This window comes from Budorcas taxicolor, chromosome 15, assembly GCF_023091745.1.
Source record: "Budorcas taxicolor isolate Tak-1 chromosome 15, Takin1.1, whole genome shotgun sequence".
In the NCBI taxonomy this organism is placed as follows: domain Eukaryota; kingdom Metazoa; phylum Chordata; class Mammalia; order Artiodactyla; family Bovidae; genus Budorcas; species Budorcas taxicolor.
In genome coordinates, this window is record NC_068924.1 from 20,101,952 (window position 1) to 20,123,724 (window position 21,773).

General features: G+C 35.9%; 1 protein-coding gene across 1 annotated transcript in view; it reads right to left on the reverse strand.

The window, feature by feature from the left end:
* The window catches only part of ARHGAP20 (Rho GTPase activating protein 20), a 200,811-nt gene that overhangs the window by 38,574 nt on the left and 140,464 nt on the right, over positions 1–21,773 (reverse strand). The window contains exons 4-7 of the mRNA XM_052653158.1: positions 20,251–20,400; positions 6,128–6,169; positions 5,108–5,192; positions 2,547–2,624 (exon numbers count right to left, since the gene is read on the reverse strand). Coding sequence (XP_052509118.1) covers positions 2,547–2,624; positions 5,108–5,192; positions 6,128–6,169; positions 20,251–20,400 — 355 coding nt within the window. The remainder of the gene's footprint in view (positions 1–2,546; positions 2,625–5,107; positions 5,193–6,127; positions 6,170–20,250; positions 20,401–21,773) is intronic.

The window sequence follows — 21,773 nt, forward strand, 5'->3', positions numbered from 1 at the left end:
GTCCTGGCTAAGAGATTACATCTCCTACTGCCCTCCACTATTCCATCACGTCCTTCACTGTCTCCTAGTCAAAAAACTTTATTGCAAACAGGAAGAGCAATTTAGTAAAAATTCTTTCTTTTTTTGTAGTGTTTGAAAACTAAATAAAGTCTCTTCAATAAGTGGTACTGGGAAAACAAGACAGCTACATGTGAAAAATGAAGTAAGAATATTTTCCCTGACACATACAAAAATAAATTCAAAATGGATTGAAGGCCTAAAGGTTAAGAACTGAAAAACAAAAACTCCTTGAAGAGAACATAAGCAGAACACTTTTAAAATCTTAACAATGTTTTTTTTGGATCAATCTCTTAAGGCAAAATGAATAAAAACAAAAATAAAGAAATAAGACCTCATTAAATTAGTAAAAGCTTTTGCATAGCAAAGGAAACCAGTGACAAAACAAAAGGATAACCTACAGGATGGGAGAAGAAATTTGGAAATGATATGACCAATAAGGGATTTAAATCCATATTTACACAGCTCATATAAATCAATATCAAGAAACCGATCCAATCCCCAAATGGGCAGAAGACCTGAACAGACATTTTTCCAAAGATGGCTTGCAGGTGGCTAGCTAACAGGCACATGAAAAGATGATCAACATCACTAAGTATCAGAGAAATGCAAATCAAACAATGAGATATTACCTCACACGTTTAAGAAAGGTTATCATCAGGACTTCCCTGGTGGCCACTGATTAAGAATACGGCTTGCAAATATAGGAGATGTGGGTCTGATCCCTGGTCAGGAAACTAAGATTCCACTTGCCACAAAGAAAGTAACGTATGCACAGCAACTACTGAAGGCTGCATGCTCTGGAGACTGTGTAACTCTAGAGAGCCCCTATGCCAAAACTAAGACCCAATGCAGCTAAAGGAATAAATATTAAAAACTGTTATTGGAATAACTGGACATTCAAATGCAAAAACAAAACAAAAAAAGGCTATCACCAACACAACCACAAATAACAAAAGTGTTCAAAAATGCAGAGAAAAAAAGAATCTTTGTACATTGCTGGTGAAAATGTAAACTGGTGCAGCCCTGGTGGAAAATAGTATGGAGGTTCCTCAAAAAACTACAACTACCATGAGATTCAGTCATCCTACTCCTACATATATATCCAAAGAAAACAAAAACACTAATTTGAAAAGATATATGTACCCCAATGTTCACAGTGGCATTGCTTGTAATAGCCAAGATATTGAAGCAATCCAAATGTCAATCAATAGATAAATGGATGAAGAATATGTGGTATATGTGTGTATAAAAAATGGAATGCTACTCAGCCATAAATAAGAATGAAAATTTTGTCATTTGCAACACAACATGGACAGACCTGGAAGGTATTGTGCTCACTGAAATAAGTTAAGACAGAGAAGGACAAATACTGCATGCACTCATTCATATGTAAAAGCCCCCAAAAAACCCCAAGTGAACAGATAACAGCAAAAGAGGAACACACATAACAAGAACAAACTACCATTACCAATGAGGAGTAGGTCAGGAGGAAGGGCAAGGCAGGTGAAGGGGATTATGAGGTATTAAACTACTAGGTAGAAAATAAATTAAGATTCATGGATGCAATGTATAGCATAGGGAATATAGATAATATTTTACAATAATTATATGCTGAAGAATTGATGCTTTTGAACTGTGGTGTTGGAGAAGACTCTTGAAAGTCCCTTGGACTGCAAGGAGATCCAACCAGTCCATCCTAAAGGAGATCAGTCCTGGGTGTTCATTGGAAGGACTGATGTTGAAGCTGAAACTCCAATACTTTGGCCACCTGATGTGAAGAGCTGACTCATTTGAAAAGACGCTGATGCTGGGAAATATTGAGGGCAGGAGGAGAAGGGGACGATAGAGGACGAGATGGTTGGATGGCATCACCGACTCAACGGACATGGGTTTGAGTAAACTCTGGGAGCAGGTGATGACAGGGAGGCCTGGCGTGCTGCAGTCCATGGGGTTGCAAAGAGTCAGACGTGACTGAGCAACTGAACTGAACTGATATGGAGTATAATCCATAAAAACATCAAATCACTATGTTGTACACTTGAAACTAATACAATATTGTAATTCAACTACAGTTCAATTCAAAAGAAAATAAAACTCTCAAAAAGAATAAACAACTGTTGTCATTATTTTCCATATGTGGGGGAACAAAATATGACTTTGGTACCTCTATGAATCAGCTGTCTTAAGATGGAAGGGATAGTATTTATAATAATCTAAAGTATCAAACAAAGGGCTTCCCTGGTGGCTCAGATGGTAAAGAATCACCTGCAATGCGCAAGACCTGGGTTCAATCCCTGGGTTGGGAAGATCCCCTGGAGGAGGGCATGGCAACTCACTCCAGTCTTCTTGCCTGGAGAATCCCCATGGACAGAGGAGCCTGGCGGGCTACAGTCCATAGGGTCGCAAAGAGTCGGACACAACTGAGTGGCTAAGCACAAAGCATCAAAGTTTGTTTTTAATTAAGAATATCTAGCAAAGTAACTTACAGTTATCCCTAGCATTGGTAGTGACATGTTGATAACTTCATTTGCTGTATCTGAATTCGTTACTGTTATAGTTTTAGACTGTGGAGAAAAAAAGAAATACAGATATAAATAAAGGATTTTAAACCAGGGGAACAAATAATGATTGTCAAATGATTATCCACAGGCAAATCTTGATTTCAAGTGTTGACAAAGTACCACTTAGGTAGAACACAGATCCTTGATTATAATTTATTTTAATTTTTATATTATTTCTTTTAATAAAACATCTCTTCTTCTTAAAATATGACTCAAAATATGAGACCTTCAGCCATTAAGAAAAAGAATAAATATAGTTCAGAGAGATTACATGGACCATTCTCGAAACCAAACAAAAAGTCAGAGAGGCTGGTCCTCTGCATCCTGCCATGAGTGTTTCCATAAAGCAACATGTAATAAAAAAGGAAGAACATTTAACTATTTTCCATTTTTCTCTGAGCACTGTTTTTGCAGGGTGGGTTTTCATTTCTTTGTATGGTAAAAAAATCAGTTTAGATAAAATCAGAATAAGAACTGGTTACAAAATTTCAAGTTTGGAATTAAAAGCACTATTTATTGAGCACTTTCTGTATGTCAGGCACTGTGGCTGCTGAGACCTTCACTGCTGAAATCTGAAGAGGCCTTAAAACCAAAGAGTCTGGCAAATAAACTGAACATTTTAGAAAACTCAATTCTGTTACCAACTCTGCTACTGAATAGAGTATCTATAATATCCCTGTGTTGAATGCTCAACTACACTGAGAGATTACTGCTTAAAAATAAATAGCTCTCAACAAGAGAAATGGAATTAATGAGATTACCTACAGAGTTCATTGAATTATAAGACATTATTTAAAAATAAGACAATGCTATGCTATCAAAAAAGAAATAAGTATTGGGAGTTTGGGATTGACACATACACACTGCTATATTTAAAACAGATAACCAACAAGGACCTACTATATAGCACAAGGGACTTTGCTCAATACTCTAATAAACTAAGGGAAAAGAATTTAAAAAAGTACAGATACATGTGTTATGTAAACTGAATCACTTTGCTATACACTTGAAACTAGCACAACAGTGTTAAACCAATCAACTATACTCCATTATAAAATAAACATTAAAAAAGAGGTATTTACTATGCACATAGGTAGATTTTACATATCCTAATTATCAGATAAATAAGCAATTAGTGCTGTGTCCCTGATAAGGCCTAAATGGCACAAATAAGTAAAATAAATGGAAACAGAATGATCTAAAAATAAAGCTAAGTGAAATCCACTGATAACTCATCACTTAACTATCACTGTATTTATTCTCTATAAATACAATAACAAATTGCTTCTGAAATTCATTTACTGATTTCAAACTGCGTTCCTTATAGTTTCGAGGATTAAGCAAAAGTATCAGAAATGAACAGGGAAAGCTCAGTGTTTGTCCTCCACCAGAAAGATCTATCCTATAATACTAATAATCACCTCCAAAGTATCTGGTTTCTAAAATAATGATTTTTCTTAATATTAGGTATATATGTTCAAATAGTAATTATAGGATTTTTTTTTTCTTGCATGCATCTCTGGTAGAAAAAACAAATGAATTTTTAGCAGATATGTGTTCTTTGGCTAGTAAACAAAAACAATAATGACTTGAGCATGTAGCTATTTTTCCCCATATTAGCAGAATTCACTAACAAGTTGTGCATAACTAAAGGCCAAGGATAATGAATGCCTCTCATACACGCACTCCTGTTTGGGGGAAATCAGTCTGGAAGCAGGGCTCCCTGTAAGGAGACTCTTGCCATGAAGCAACTTCAGAGAGCAAAAGACAGTGTGTCATATCATCACAAACTTTAGCAGGGTACGAGTGATAAAACAGAGCTGCTCAGAAGTGTGGCAATCTACAGTATCATAAAAATGCTCATTTCTATTTTGTGCATCATCGATAACATCTTGGACTACATTTCAGTCATAAAATTGCACATAACATCTAGGACTAAACAAACTTAATTTTTATTTTAACCAAAATGATAAAACTGTGCTGATTCATTAAAAATGGTATCTCTCTCAGCTCATCCATTTATTAACCTGAGGAATTCAATACCTAAAAACTCAAAGAATGAAGAACTTTCCAAAACTCACTCTCAAGAAGTGACAGGTTGGAAAAACTGCTTAATACTAATAGGAAATATCTCCTTGTGGAAATGTCTTTACTACGAGCCTCTGTGGCTTCTACTGAAAAGATCCAGAGAAGCATTAATGCCAGAGGGAGGACAGAGACATCTGACAGGCAATCATCTTACCAAGTGTAAATGTTAAATACTGAGTTAATATAAATTTCTCTCGCTTCATTTTCTCTAGGGTTACTTCTCATATGTACAACAAAGATACCCAGGAAAATATACTTTCCCACAATGTATTTTTCTAAACCCCTACCTTCCACAGCACATACCCAGTCTGTCTGTCTGCCTACCTGTCTCTTTCTATCCAGGTGTTCTGCCTTATGCAGGGACTTAGAATTTATTTTTCTGACTTAGAAACACTTACATAGGCACAATTCCCAATGTCCTTGGCGAAGATTTTGAGGGGAATGCTCTTCGGGTAGTCCTTTTCTTTCTCTAGATTGATGTATCTAATCAAACGCAACAACAACCCAAAACAACACTGAGTCAGATGGATTTTGCTAATGGCTTATTTTTAAAGCATTCTATTTTGCTAATATTTTCAATATATTTATGTGCTATTTTTAAAAAGACAGATGGAAAGACTCAGCAAAGTCAGATTATATTATGGGTTGGAAGAGAATTAAAAAAAAAATTTCTCAGGACATTAGGCATAGGCACAAAGAAGAACAGAGGAGATCCATTTCAAAAGAGGTTTGGGAAGCATAGTCCGGTTAAGGCATCTTTTGGTGATGCTTTATCCTCAACACTTCTCTACATTTTTCTGGACTGTCCACTTAGCACTTATCTTAGTGATAAGTACAGGAGCATATATACTACTTTACTAGACCAAACCGAAACAATGGGCTTTTACTTCACATTGAGCTGTACACCTTGGTTTTCTCCATGCTTGGGAAGGGAAAGCAGAGAGGAAGGACGGAAGGACTATGGGAACAAGAGATGAGCCTCAGTTGATCATTTTAATCCATATGCTCAAAGGTTGGGATAATAATTGAATTTTGAGGGGCTCAGCAGAAAACCTCCATGTATGGAAATGGAAACAATACATGCTTTGAGGAAACTGTTAGCTCCAAATGGTAGGCTGGGAACACAGAAAGAGATGGGAAAGATTATTGATCAATTTCTGTCTAGAATGATCTAACCAGACCTCAACATTCTCCTTCCTAATAAGAAAGAAATACACATAATCAGAGAACATTACTTACAGTAAGCAGTAGCTAATGTACAGTTTAAACAGCTTATTTTGAGGACAAATGAACAATTTCTATTAAGGTGAAGGGGGATAGTTTGGGGCACATTCTTGCAGACAAAACTTTAATTAATTTAATTTATTAAGGTGTAATTATACCTTACAGAATTAGAAAATATATACTAAAAAAAATACCTTTGAAGGAGAGAGAGCCATTTGTCCTTCTGTTCTGGAGAACTGCAATAAGAAAATGGGAGACAAAATCAAACTATGCAAAATACTCATTTTAACTTGTTTAATTCAGATGGAATACCAACAGGCTGTTACTGATGAGGGCCCACATGACTGCAACCTTGGTATAACTGTGTCCTAAAGAACCCTGAAGTGAAAATGGCTATTAGGAAGAACTACACAGTCAAGCACAGTTTTATTAAAACCTCCTGGATGGATCCAAGACAGGCCCACGACTTTACTTCATGGCTCTTTTACAAGTGGTATACTGACAGTGGAAAAGGTAACTGACTGGGAATTCAAACACCTGGTTTCAAAAATACATGCAATATGTATCATTATGGGCAAATCACATAACATCGCTAAGCTTCAACATCCACATCTGTAAAACTGGGGTAATTATCTCAGAGTGTTTTTGTAGTTTTCAGCGTCATGCAAATAAAAAATGTTTCTTCTGAGATTAAAGAGATTAAGGAGAAATCTGGCATATTGATAGCAATATCTTGGCTCAGAAACCAGTTTATTGTCAGCAAAAGAAACATTTATTTCTCTATACATATGGCAGGACTAAAATTTAGCTAATGAATTAATATAAAATTTATTTTTAATTACTATAATCATCTAAGATCAATTCATTTACAACAAATAACAATTAATTTTCCTGCTGAAGTCACTGCTGCATTTAATTCTTAAAGTTAAAAATGAAGTTTATTTCTATATGGTCTTGTTACTCATTAGCTCTTAAAATCACATTTCTAACCTTCTCAAAGAAGTTGGAAACACTAGTTATTTCCTTCTTCCAGAAAAATACACTTAACAAACATTTGTAATTTGTTTCTTTGTTGCTTAGCAATTTTCCCCATAAGTAATCTCCCAGAATTGGTCATCCCAACGTGCACTGTATCTCTTTTGCCGCTGACCAATTTCATCTTTCATAATGCTTATAATCTCTTATGCCTTCTTTCATAAACAGAAGATTTTCTAGGTTCATTAATGTCAAATATTGCATTTATTTAGCAAAAATCTATGTTGAAAAAAGGGTGTATTTTCTTTAGACTTTTAAACTTTTTTCAAAGCAATTAAAGAAAATCACCCCTTTAAACACACAGTATTTTTTTAAACTTTTTTGGCATTTTTTTAAACTTCTAATTGACATGTTAAGATATATAAACTGTACAATGCTTAAAAGTACAGTTTGAAAAATTTTCACAAATTGAACACACCCATGTGACTCACATTCATTCATATTTCACAGAAAACCACCTTGTCAGGTGTCCCTGTGTTCATTTTCAGGCACTAGATCCCACTAATCTTGACTTCTAACAAAACAGAACAGTTTTGTTTGTTTGAGTACTTATAACTGTAACCATACAGTATGTGCTATTCTTGTACACAGTTTCTTCCATTTAGCATATTTGTGAGACATTCATATTACTGTATGTGGTTTTAGCTTGTTCATTCCCATTGCTGTACAGTGTTCCACTGTTTGAATATACAGCACACAATTACTCAAAAGGAACAAATTTTTAAGCGCATCAGGTTAACTGAAATTGATTTGGTAATCTTGTAGTTCCCCTCTCTCTTGCTCTAGGCAAGAATCCAGGACTTCTCTTTCCTTAGTGATTCTTAATCTCAGGTACTTTTATAGAACTAAAAACAGAAGTACTCCAAAATCAAGGCTAGCTCTGAGTTTAATAAGCACCTATGATAAGAGCCAGGAGAGAAGAAAGTGGTATATCTTAGTGAAAAAAAAAAAAAGGGTAAGACAGGAAAGACTCCCTTAAACCTGGGAGGAGACAGAATCTGTTGTCCGTAAGAGTTGGCTGGGAACCATATGCCACTCAGTTGAGGTGTCTAATGAAACAGAAAGATCCCTGAGGAAATGGTCCTAAGGAATAAGTGGGGAGGCTTGCTTCTAGGAACTAAGGTTTTTATTTTACATCAATAAGAAATCTGCAGCCCACAAGTGGCAAGGAATCAGAACATCTCTGGATGTCAAAAAACAACTCTGGGCATAAAAGAGAGAACATCAGCAGAGATCACAAGAGACTGAAGGTCAAAAGCATTTCATCTGTTTCGAGGACATCATAGAAGTCTCCTGTATTCTGGTTCTAACCTAAGGAAACAGGGGTTCCATTAAAAGCCTGGCTAAATAGGGGCCTAAGATAGATTTTAATTTGATCTATACCTAAACAGGCTTTTGTGGCATACCTGAATTTGTAGAATAAGATTCATATTAGCTACCTAAATTAAAATATTACTCTGATTTCTCTTATAGATAGATCATTGTCAGATTTAAATACTTTCATTATCGTCTCAATAATGTTCCAATTTTATTGTACTGTTCCCACTTTATTATTGTATTTGTCTTAAACCCAAGAAGTTCCTATTTTTCTGACAGAGATAGACCCTAGCGTGAATAGCATCCAAATAGTGAATAAGCATCCAAACAGTGATCAGTTCAGTTTTCAGTTCAGTCGCTCAGTCGTGTCTGACTCTTTGCGACCCCATGAATTGCAGCACGCCAGGCCTCCCTGTCCATCACCATCTCCCGGAGTTCACTCAGACTTGCATCCATCGAGTCAGTGATGCCATTCAGCCATCTCATCCTCGGTCGTCCCCTTCTCCTCCTGCCCCCAGTTCCTCCCAGCATCAGAGTCTTTTCCAATGAGTCAACTCTTTGCATGAGGTAGCCAAAGTACTGGAGTTTCAGCTTTAGCATCATTCCTTCCAAAGAAATCCCAGGGTTGATCTCCTTCAGAATGGACTGGTTGAATCTCCTTGCAGTCCAGGGGACTCTCAAGAGTCTTCTCCAACACCACAGTTCAAAAGTATCAATTCTTCGGCACTCAGCCATCTTCACAGTCCAACTCTCACATCCATACATGACCACAGGAAAAACCATAGCCTTGACTAGACGGACCTTAGTTGGCAAAGTAATATCTCTGCTTTTGAGTATGCTATCTAGGTTGCTCATAACTTTTCTTCCAAGGAGTAAGCGTCTTTTAATTTCATGGCTGCAGTCACCATCTGCAGTGATTTTGGAGCCCCCCCCAAAATAAAGTCTGACACTGTTTCCACTGTTTCTCCATCTATTTCCCATGAAGTGATGGGACCGGATGCCATGATCTTCATTTTCTGAATGTCGAGCTTTAAGCCAACTTTTTCACTCTCCTCTTTTACTTTCATCAAGAGGCTTTTTAGCTCCTCTTCACTTTCTGCCATAAGGGTGGTGTCATTTGCATATCTGAGGTTATTGATATTTCTCCCGGCAATCTTGATTCCAGCTTGTGTTTCTTCCAGTCCAGCGTTTCTCATGATGTACTCTGCATAGAAGTTAAATAAGCAGGGTGACAATATACAGCCTTGACGTACTCCTTTTCCTATTTGGAACCAGTCTGTTGTTCGATGGTAAGCAATTCCTTTTAGTCTGTTTCAAGATATGGCATCTACACCACTTCCCAAGGTAAATCATGGAAAATTCACATTTATTGACTGCTCTTCCCCCAATTTGACTTAATTGGGAATTTCTTAGAGATTCTGACAGTTGATGTCAGTCTTTGATTTCAAAACTGTTAGTCTACATTTTTGTTTCCTTATAAATATTAGAGTGACTGGCTATGAAAGACTGCTTCTTGAGCTGCTAGCCCAACAGCATTTTAAAGCAATCATGAACTATATTTTCTTAATATTTATTTATATAAATGATTTCTGATGTTCTTTACTCTTTGGTAAAGATCCAAGCCACTTTCTTGGATCATTTCACTTTAGACTGAAAAATTTCTGTCAGCATTTTTGTTTTTGTAGTACAGCTCCGCTGGCAATAAATTCTTAAGACTTTAGAAATTTTTTATTTCACTTTCATTTCTGAAGGATATTTTTGCTAGATATAATATTTTAGGTTGAAAGCTTTTTCTTTAAATACCTATTTCTTTAAATTGAAGCATACTTGAATTTAAGTTGAATTCCATTTAACATGTTACAGAAAAACCCAAATGAACTTTGCGGCCAACTCAGTATTATATCTGCTTAAGGTGTACAACACAATGATTGTTTTCTACATTATATCCCATTAAAAGTTACTATATTATTTATAATCCCTGTGCTGTCAATATATCCTTGTTTCTTATCTGTTTTATTCATAGCAGTTTATATCTCTTAATCCCATAGCTGTAATGTGTGCCTCCCCACCTCTCTCCCCTTGCTGGTAACCACGACTTTATTTTCTGTTATCTTTGAGTCTATTTCTGCTTTTGTATTTCCATTCATTTGTTTTAATTTCTTGATTCCATGTATAAGTGATATTATACAATATTGATCTTTTGCTGACATATATCACTAAGCATAATATTCTGAAGGTTCGTTCATGTTGCTGCAGATGGCAGAACCTCATTCTTTTTTATGTCTGAATAATACTCCACCCTGTGTGTGTGTATATATGCACTGTATCGTTATCCATTCGTCTGTTCATGGACACTTGGGTTGCTTCCATATCTTGACTCTTATAATGACGCTATGAACACTGGGTACATGAGTCTTTTTGAATTAGTGTTTTGGCTCTTTTTCTGAATGCATATCCAGGAATAGAACTGATGGATGCTATAGCAATTCTATTTTTAGTTTTTTTTTGAAGAGCCTCCATACTGTTTTCCACAATGGCTGTACCAATTTACATTCTCAACAGGGTACAAGGGTTTCCTTTTGTCTACATCCTCGAAAACATTTGTTCTTGTTGATGACAGCCATTCTGAAAAGTGTGAGGTGATATCCCATTATTGTTTTGATTTACATTTCTCTGATAATTAGCGAGGCTGAACATCTTTTCATACGCTGTTAGCTAGCCATCTGAAAGTCATCTTTAGAAAAGTGTCTATTCAGGTCTTCTGCCAATTCTGGACTGTTTGCTTTTTGATACTGAGTTGTATGAGCTGTTTAAATAATTTAGACATCATCCCTTTGTTGAACACATTATTTGCAATTATCTTCTCGCATTCTGTAGGTTGTCTTTTTGTTTTGTCAATGGTCTCCTTTGCTATATAAGGGCTTTTTAGTTTAAGGGCGTTTCTTTATTTTTGCTTTTATTTTGCCTTAGGAGACAGATCCAAAAAAATACTGTTGCTGTTTATGTCAAAGACTGTTCTGCCTGTATTTTCATCTATGAATTTCATGGTTTCTGGTCTTACATTTAGGCCTTTAATCCATTTTGTCTTTTGTATAACCCATTTTTTTTCTGTATACAGTATGAAGGGATGTTCTGACCTCATTGTTTTACACATAGATGTACAGTTTTCCTAGTACCATTTGTTGAAGAGACTTTAATCTTTCCATTGTATATTCTTGCCTCCTTTGTAATAGATTAATTGACCGAAAGTGTGTGGGTTTATTTCTGGGCTCACTATTCTATTCCATTGATCTATGTATCTGTTTTTGGGCCAGGCCCATGCTGTTTTGATTACTGTAGCTTTGTAGTATAATTTGGAGTCTGGGAGGGTAACATCTCTAGCTTTGTTCTTATTTTCTCAAGATTGCTTCGCAATTCAGGGTCTTTTGTACTTCCATATGAATATCAGGATTATTTGTTCAGTTCTGTGAAGCCACTTTAACAATATTAATTCATCTAATTGAAGACAATGGGAGATCTTTCCATTTCCTTGTATCAGCTTCAATTTCCTTGAATGTTTTATAGTTTTCAGTGTATAGGTCTCTCACCTCCAAGGTTAAATTTATTCCTAGGCATTATATTCTTTTTGATATGATTTTAAATGGGACTGTTTTCTTGCTTTCTGATAGTTCAGTACTTACATATAGAAAAGCAACAGATTTATGTATCTTAATCTCATATCCCACAACTTTGCTGAATTCATTTATTAGTTCTAATAATTTTGGGTGGAGACTTTAGGGTTTTCTATACATAGTATATTGTCATCTGCAAATAGTGACAGTTTTACTTCTGCTCTTCCTCTTTGGATGCTTTCATTTCTTTTTCTTGTCTGATTGCTGTGAGTTAGACTTCCAATAGCATGTTAAATAGAAATGGTAAGAGTGGGCATCCCTGACTTTCTTTTTAATTTAGAGGAAAGGCTTTCAGCTTCTCACCATTGAGCATGATATTAGGTATGGGTTTATAAAAATGTTCTTCATTATGCTGAGATATATTCCCTCTAATCCAACTTTGATAAGAGGTTTTTTTTTTTTATCATGAATGGATATTGAATTCTGCCAAATACACTTTCTGTGTCTCGACACAGAAAGGATTTTTATCCTTCCATTTGTTAATGTGACATATCACACTGATTGATTTGCAAATTCTGAACTGTCCTTGTGTCCCTGGAATAAATCCTGCTTCATTGTGGTGTATGGTTCTTTCTATATACTGTTGGTTCCATTTGCTAATATGTTATTAAGGGTTTTTGCATGTACATTCATCAAAGATACTGGCCTCTAATTTTTTTGGAGCATCTTTGTCTGGTTTTGGCATTAGGGTAATGGTACTCTCAGAGAATGAGTTTGGGAGTGTCTCCTTCAATTTTTTTGGAGAGTTTGAGAAGGACAGATATTAGCTTTCCTTTATATGTTTGGTAGAATTTCCCTGTGAAGCCAGAATTTCCCTGTGAATTCCCAGACTTTTGTTTGCTAGCAGTTTTTAAAAAAATTACAAATTCTATGCCAGTGATCGGTCTGTTCAAACTGTTTGTTTACTCCTAATACAGTGGTATCAGGTTTTGTTGTAAATTTGTCTATTTCTTCTATGTTGTCCAATTTGTTGGCATACAATTGTTCACAGAATTCACTGATGATTTTTGTATCTCTATGGTGTAGGGCTTTCCTGGTGGCTCAGAGGTTAAAGCGTCTGCCTGCAATGTGGGAGACCCAGGTTCGATCCCTGGGTTGGGAAGCTCCCCTGGAGAAGGAAATGGCAACCCACTCCAGTATTCTTGCCTGGAGAACCCCTTGGAGAGAGGAGCCTAGTAAGCTACAGTCCATGGGGTTGCAAAGAGTTGGGCACGACTGAGCCACTTCACTTTCATACTTTCATGGCATTGGTTGTTATTTCTCCTCCTTCATTTCTTGTATTTCCTTGGGTCCTCTCCCTTTTCTTCTTGGGGAACCTCATTAAAGGTTTATCGATTCTGTTTATCTTTTCAAAAAACCAGCTCATTGTTTCATTGATCTTTTCTATTTTTTGGGGGAGGCAGGGAGGGACTCTATTTTATTTGTTTCCTTTCTGATCCTTACTATTTCTTTCCTTCTGCTGACTTTGGGGCTTTGTTTGTTCTTCTCTTTCTATTCCTTTAGATGGCAGGTTAGGTTGTATTAGAGATTTTTCTTGTTTCTTGAGGAAGGCCTGTACTGCTATAAGCTTTCCTCTTAAGAGATGCTTTTGCAACATCCTAAAGATTTGGTAGTGCTGTTTCCACTGTTATTTTTCTCAAGGTATTTTCTCATTTCTTCTTTCATTTTATCATTGACCCACTGGATTTTCGGTAGCATGTTGTTTAGTTGCCAAGTATTTGTGCTTGTCATGTTTTTCCGGCTGTAACATGCTGTAATTATTTTCCAGTCATTATTGGAAAAGATGCTTGCTATAATTTCTATCCTATTAAATTTGTTTACAGTTGTTTTCTGGCCTAGTATGTGATATATCCTGGAGAATGTTCCATGTACACTTGAAAAGAATGTGTATTCTGCTGGTTTTGGTTGGAGTGTGCTGCAGCTATCTAAAAAGTCCACATGGTTTAGTGTGCCATTTAAGGTCATTGTTGCTTTAATAATTTTCTGTCTGGATGATCTGTCTGTTGATGTAAGTAGGATATTAACATCCCTTACTATTACTGTATTAATAATATTATTGTCAGTTTCTCCATTTATGTCTTTTAATATTTGCTTTACATGTTCAGGTGCTCTGGTACTGAGAGCATATATGTTAATGAGTATAGTATGCTTTACTTGTATTGGTCCTTGTTTCATAAAATAATGCTTTTTTCTGGTCTATTGCTATAGCTTTTTAAAAAATCAATTTTGTCTGTTATAAGTATTACTACTCCAGCTTTCTTGTCTTTTCCATTCATATGAAATACGAAATATCTTTTCCAGGTTGTCACTTTCAGCCTGTGTGTCTTTAGTTCTGAAGTGAGTCTCTTATAGGCAGCATATTGGTGTTTTTTTTAAATCCAATTAGCCATTCTATGTCTGTTGATTGGCACATTTAGTCCAGTGACATTTAAGGTAATTACTGAAAGGTGTGTATTCATTGCCATTTTATTATTCTTTTCTGGTTGTTTTTATAGTTCTTTTCTTGTCATTTCTTCTTTTTCTGTTTCTTCCCTTGTGGTTTTATGATTATCTTTAGTAGCATGCTTGTGCTCCTTTCTTTCTACTTTTTAAGTATCAATTATAGGTTTTTGATTTGTGGTTATCATGGGGTTCATATACATTGACCTACAACTACATCTACTTGTTTTAAGCTGTAGTCATTTAAGTTGAAACACATTCTGAAAGATTTATATTTTTTATCCCCCTCTCTGACATTTTCTGCTTTTGATGTCATATTTTACATTTTCATGTTATCCCTTAACTATTTATTTGTAGTTATAATAGCTACTTTTACAACTGTTTGCCTTTTTATTTTCATACTAGCTCACTTAAGGGGCTTCCCTGGTGGCTCAGAGGTTAAAGCGTCTGCCTGCAATGTGGGAGACCTGGGTTTGATCCCTGGGTTGGGAAGATCCTCTGGAGAAGGAAATTCAGGCCCTACTATGTACTTTTCTTAGTGGGATTTTCCCTTTCCTATAGATTCTTATTTATTTTCCACTTAGAGAAAATTCTTTAATTATTTTAGGGTAGGTTTAATATGGATGAACTCTTTCAGTTTTTGCCTTCTGAGAAGTCTTTTATCTCTTCTTTGACTCCAGATGATAATCTTGCTAAGTATCTCTTCTTTGACTCCAAATGCTAATCTTGCTAAGTATCACAGGTTCTAAGTTATTCCCCTTTAGCACTTTGAATACATCATGTCACTGCCTTCTGTTCTATTTAGGATCCTCCTTGCTTCCTGTACCTGGGTATCTGTTACTCTCTACAAGTGTTGGAAATTTTCCACCATAATTTCATGAAATATTGAGTTTCGACTTCTCCCTCTCTTCTCCTTTTGGGTTACCTATAATGTTAATGTTGGTAAGCTTAATTAATGTTATTCCAGAGCTCTCTTAAACTCTTTTCATTTAAACATTTTTTCTGCTCTGATCAGGTGTTTATTATTCTGTTTTCCAGATCACACAGTGTGCTATCCTTGCTAGTGTATTTTTTAATTTTAGTTATTGAATTCTTCATTTCTAACTGGGTCCTCTTTTATTTTCTAGTTTCTTGTTAAAATTTTTCACTGTGTTCATCTATTTTTCCCTAATCAAGTTAATATTTTTACTATAAATGCTTTGAATTCTTTGTCTGATAAACAGTTTATTTCATTACATATTTCTCTCAGGTTTTCTCTTACTTCTTCAACTGAAACCAGTTCCTCTGCCTTTTTCATTACGCTTAACATTTTCAGCCTCTGTGTATTTTGGTGAAACACTTACCTATTACATTCTTGAAATGGTGTACTTAGGTGGGAGCATCCCTACACAGACTGTGTATGCCCAGTGCCATTGGTGGCAGAGCTGGATCTGATGTAGATGAAAGTCAGATGTTTCCTCAGTGTGTGCCAGCAGCAATAGCCTTGGTAGTGGATGTGGCTGGAAATGGACAGGTTAGAGCTGAAGCTACTTGGGAGGCAGGACTTCCTCTCTCCTCAATGGATCTCAAATTGCTACAGCAGAAGCCCTGAGATTCAGGCCTGAGCGGGCTCTGTTCCTGTTAAGTGTGTGCTTTCACTTCTCTACTGGAACCTTTGTTCCAGAGTGGGGCTGTGCTGATGCAAGGGGGGGCTCATGTGGGTTCTTGGTTCATGTCAGCCTCAGACAGACATCTGAGCTGTCTCTGATCTGCTGACTGTGCAAGAATCTGCAATTGTTTCCCTTACTCTGCTCATAGGCAGCTGTGGGTCCGAGTCCCCTTTGTCCTCCCTCCTCTGCTGCCTCCACCCTGATGTCCTGTACTGCAGGACAGTCGGGGTCTGTGTGAACTCTCCATATATTGTGGTATGAGCTGTAATGAATCAGGTGTCATCAGAGTTCTGGTCTGCATCTGATGTACTCAAGTAAGCACCAACAATGGCCACTGCTACCCCACCTAAACATCACCTCAGGACCAAGTCACCTTTGGTCAGAACCAAGTTTTGTTCCTAGTCATAGCAGCTCTTGGTCCAGTGGGGAGTTGCAACTGGAGGAAGCAGGGCTTGAGCATTTCTCCACCAGGCCCAAATCATGCACCACTGAGGCGGTTAGGGAAAACGAGCAGCCCCTAGAGCAGTCCTCTATCAGCCTTCTCCACTCTGCCTCAGAGGCAAGCCAGCTTATGAGTGTGTATGTGTGTCTCTGTGTGTGAGTGAGTGTGTACATGCATGCAAGCAGAGTCCAGGTTTCCCACAGCATTCTTGTTAGTTCCAGCAGTTCCCCAACCAGCCAAGAGGGCTGGTCTCCCCTGTGTAGGATGCCAGGAGTGGGATGCCCAATCTGTGGTTTGCACTGCTCACTCCTCAAGGCAGGTCTCTGCCCATGGAATCTCCCTTTTTCTCTGAGGATACTCCTGGTGGCAAGCTCCCAGCCTGATCACTTTTCTTTTCCTCCTGATTACGTGTGGATCTTTCTTACAGCCTTGGCTGTACAGGAGTCTTTCTGCCAGTTTTCAGTGAGAATCATTCCACACATAGATGTGGAATAATCTATATGGGCGAAGGTAAGTTCCACATCCTCCTACTCTGCCACTTTGATCAATCTTGAGTCTCTAAATACTCTTAAAGATGCTATTCCAGTGCTCTCTGAAACAGCCATAATTTCTGATGAGAAAACCACAGTGATGCAAACTGTTGTTCTACTGTATGTAATGTGTTGTTTTTTTCTGGCTGCTTTCATGATTTTCTCTTATATTTGGTTTATAGCAGTTTGTCTACAAATAAATAGATGAAGCTTTATTCATATTACTCCCATTCACGGTTCACAGAGCTCACTGAATCTGTACATACATGTCTTTCACCAAATTTGGGAGATTTTCAAATCATTATTTCTAAAATATTTGTTCTGCCGCATTCCTTCTCTCTCCTTTCCAGAATTCCCATTACATGTATATTATATATTTTGGCTTTCCTCCAAGTCTCTGATGCATTTTTGATTAAAAATCTTTTTTCCTCTCTTCCTCAGATTAGATAATCTGTTGATATACTTTCAAATTCACTGAGTTATTTCTCTTTCATTTCCATTTTGCAACTAAAGCCACAGAGAGAATTTTTAAAAATTTAAGGTATTATAATTTTTAGTTCTAGAATTTTCATTTGGCTTTTGAAAAATATTTTCTATTTCTCTGCTAAGATTTCCTATCTTTTCACTAATTTCAATTGGCTTTTTCTTTTACCTACTGAGCATAGTTGTAAGAGTTGCTTGTAAGTTCTTTTATAGCAATTCCAACTAATAGATCATCTCATGATTGGCTTCTATTTATTACCTTTTTCCTTTCTAGATACTTCATAGATTAAAAAACTTCAGATAATACTCTAGACATTATAAATATCTTATTCTGGAGACTCTGAGTTTTGTTATATTTGCAAAATAATGTTGTTTTAACAGACAACTCATTTTATTCGATTCAAGCTGAACCCTACCTCTCCTGTGTTCAGCAGCAACTCAGTACAAGTCTTTCAGCCTTAGCTTGAATTCCATGCATATGTGGTTCAGCATTCAGCTGGGCAGAGTCTAAACAGAAAATGTGGAGCTTCCTTTCTCTGTTACTCTTCTTTCTGAGACTTCCTCCCTCAAGTTCTTGCAGCTGTGGCTGACCCAAACTCTGTACTTCAGTGTTTCAGCCCAGAAAGCCTGAGTTTTTGTCAGTTTAGATGCCCTGCACCATGATTTGACTGCAGCCTGCCCTAAGGCTAATGCCTTAAAAGCAGGAAACTCATGCAGTGCTGATGCCTTGTTTCAAGTTTCAATTCTTCCCTAAAATTTGCCAACATTTTGTTCACTTTCCAGAACCTTCAGGAGGCTGTTGCTTATATTTTGTTCAGAGTTTACAGTTGTTATCTGTAGAGTGGTCAGTCTGTTAAGACCTCACTCTGCCATACCAGAGTCTGAACTCTTCCACACAACAATTTTTTTTTAAAGAGTAATATTTGAATTTCAAGATAGGTTTAGATTTTCAGGAAAGTTGCAAAGATAGTACAGAGAATCCCTATATACCTCTCACCCAGTTTTTGTTTCTTCTAATGTTATCCTCTCACATTATCATGGCACATCCATCAAACTAGGAAACCGATATTGGTGCATTACCATTAACTACACTTCTGACTTCAGATTTCACCAGTGTTTCTATTAATGTCCTTTTCCTATTTTCTATTGTAGGATATCACGTAGCAGATTCAGATATCATGTCTCCTTAGTGACCTTTACTGTGCCTTTTCATGTTTTGTTTTTTGATTTTTTTTTTTTTTTGATTGTGACAATTTTGAGGCTTACTGGTCAGGTAACTCTATAGAACATTCCTCTCTTTGGGCTTATCTGACATTTTTCTTGTGATTAGACTGGGGCTATGGGTATTGGAGACAAATACCACAGAAGCTCCTCAATACACTAACAAAGCATAGATGATGTCCACACGACATCACTAGGGATGCTAACTTAGTCATTCAGTTAAAGTACTATACTTTTTGAGGAACTATTTTATAAATTATTCAATATTTTCCCTTCTCCTTAAAAAAGTTTTATGGAAACTCCTTGTTTAAAGAAAAGACATAATGTAGTCTCACCCTTCACTTGAAATCCCTTCCTTTCAGCTGTAAACACCAGGGAGATTAAACAATATGAAATGACAATATTTAGAGAAGCTTGTCATGGAAAAGAAGACACAAGGAGAATGATACAAATGTATGTTTCTTCTAAATAAATTCTTAAAATCCTGTGGTAGGTCAATAGTGCATAACAGAATTTAATGGCATGCCTTTCCTTTATTAGAAGATTAACAGTTTCAAAAAAATAGTTATTTGGTTTTAAAATGATGCCTGAGGAATTGGATGGTAATGAGGAAGTAGAAAGAAAAATGTGTACTTGAAATAAAAACCAGCTCTTTTAGGTGTAAAACAAATACTGAACATGCCATTGTTCAATATCATAAGTCTGAGTTTTTGTATGCTCACTCTAAACACAAAAGTGTCAATTTAGCCTGTTCAGATAAGAGCACAAAGATTCTCTCTTCATGCATTCTCCAACTCCATCCCAGCCAAGGAATAAGTCTTGGGAAACTGACTTTCATTCCTTGAATTCATAAATCTGGTTTTGATTGTCACACTTCTGTAGATACCAAGTTAGAACATGACGTGCAGTTAGGAACCACATTATTTCATTACATTAAATTTATTTCTATAATTATAAACTATTTTTAAAGAAAATCTGGGAGTATAAATTGGTTATTCAAGCTTAATTGGAGTGTTTTATAGAATTTGTTTCAGTAAAACATCTGTTTCAGTGGTTTAAAAAGCTAACTTGAAAACTCAATATATAAAACAGTGCCTAAGCATGAGGGAAGGGAATACTGGAGAGGGAGGTCCTAGAACTCTGATTCCTCTTCCTCTTCCATGGTGTTAGAGGTGTTTAAGTAGCCCCTTTAAAAAGTCACAGCTCAGACCAAGGTAAATGCTTTCAAGAGTTCTCAATATTTACCATTACCTTTCACATCTTTTAATAAAACACTCTTTGGGAGAAACATGAAGCATATAGGTGTCTTTATTGAGGGTGTGCCAAAAGATGAATTATTGGCTTTAGAATACAAATGAACTTCTCTATAAAATAGAATAGATCAATCAGAATAAAATATTTTTCTTTAAAAAATTATGGGAACAAAACTGAATTATCTTTTTTTCCTCTCCATTCTAGAAATTACATAGCTGTCTGTATTTCACAGTAGCAAACTCATGTGAATAATATAAGACAAGCTATGGTTCTCACCTGAAAGTGGCCACAAAGTTCACTGTGGGCCAGCCCAAGACAAAGGATTTCATGGCATTGGTGTTGCCTTCTCCCACTTCATCCACACAGCTTGCTGTCCACATGTCACTTAATTTTATTTTATTTTTTATCTTAAAGTTATTGTTATATCTAGAAAGAGAAAAACCAGATAGGATTTCTTGTTATTTTGTTTCTTAAATTTTATGAGAACTTCCATACATGTGATAAGAAGACAGTTTTACTAACCATAGGCAAAGAATGTCTTATTCATTGTTTTTACCTTCAGTGAATTGTAACATGTTCGGTTACCTTAGCCTAAAAAGGCCTTTGAAACATATGATATATTGGTCCTGATGCTTGCATTTATGGTAGCAAATAGCCATAAACTGGCAATTTTATTTTCTATATGTTAAGCATTGCATTTGGATTAAAAATCCAATTTTAAACTTATTGCTGTTATAAAAAGTTAATTCACTTATTACTTATAACTTGTTTATTTCCAAAAATATATAAATGTCTGGGCAGAGATTAAACGTAAACATTATTTATTAAAATATTTATAAAATTTCCACCTTGTATACACTAAAAATATAACCAGGAATTAGAGAAATTTACAATGCATTTCCAACTGAGTAGCTGTATGACTTTCTAGTCTTTACAAGCAAAGATTATTTTAAATTTCCTTAAAAAATTTTTTTTCTTACCACCTCCCTTATATTGTGGCTAAAACTGAAAAAAACTATAGCCTAAAAATAGACCTTAAACTAAACTGGAAAAAAAAGAGGCCAGGAAGTAATATTTAAAGTAGAGTTGATATAATTGATATTTATCTCTGGATACCCAGAAAGTGATCTACTTTTAAGCTGGCAATGAAACTGCTTTTTGAATTTCTATCTAATCCTCCTTACAACCCTGGTATTGAAACCATCATTCTCTTGACCTACTTTACAGATTTAATGCTTATAATGGACCTGAGACTTAAACAGTTAGAAGGCACTGGTTAAGGATAAAGAGAATGCCCTAGGAAACCTCAGTACTTTCTATCATTCAGAACCATTTACAGAAACACTAAAAGCTAAAATGAAAATCAAAGATACTTCATATTCCTAAAACTCCTCATGGAATATTTAAAGCTAAAATTCTTCAGTAGAATTTATAAAATGAAACAGGATTTTTTAGGAGCCTTTACATGAATGATAATCTAGATTCAAAGCCTAATCTATATTTCCTGTAAGGCAAACAGTGTAAATATAATAGAAAAGTGCCTTGTGGCATAATGACTTCATTCTTTATTTCAATATTTTCCATCCTATTGCTATAAATCATTAGATTTTTTTTAAGTAAAATCTTACTTTTTCTCTTAAAAATCTTACTTCTTGATGGCAGCTATTTAAGGTAATATAAAATTGAAACTATGAATTTTTGGGAGGAACAGTGCGTTTTTGTATCTGCCTTTATACATATTGAGTTTTTTTTTTTTAATGCAGGCCTCTCTTTATATTAGAAACATCAGATACCATGTG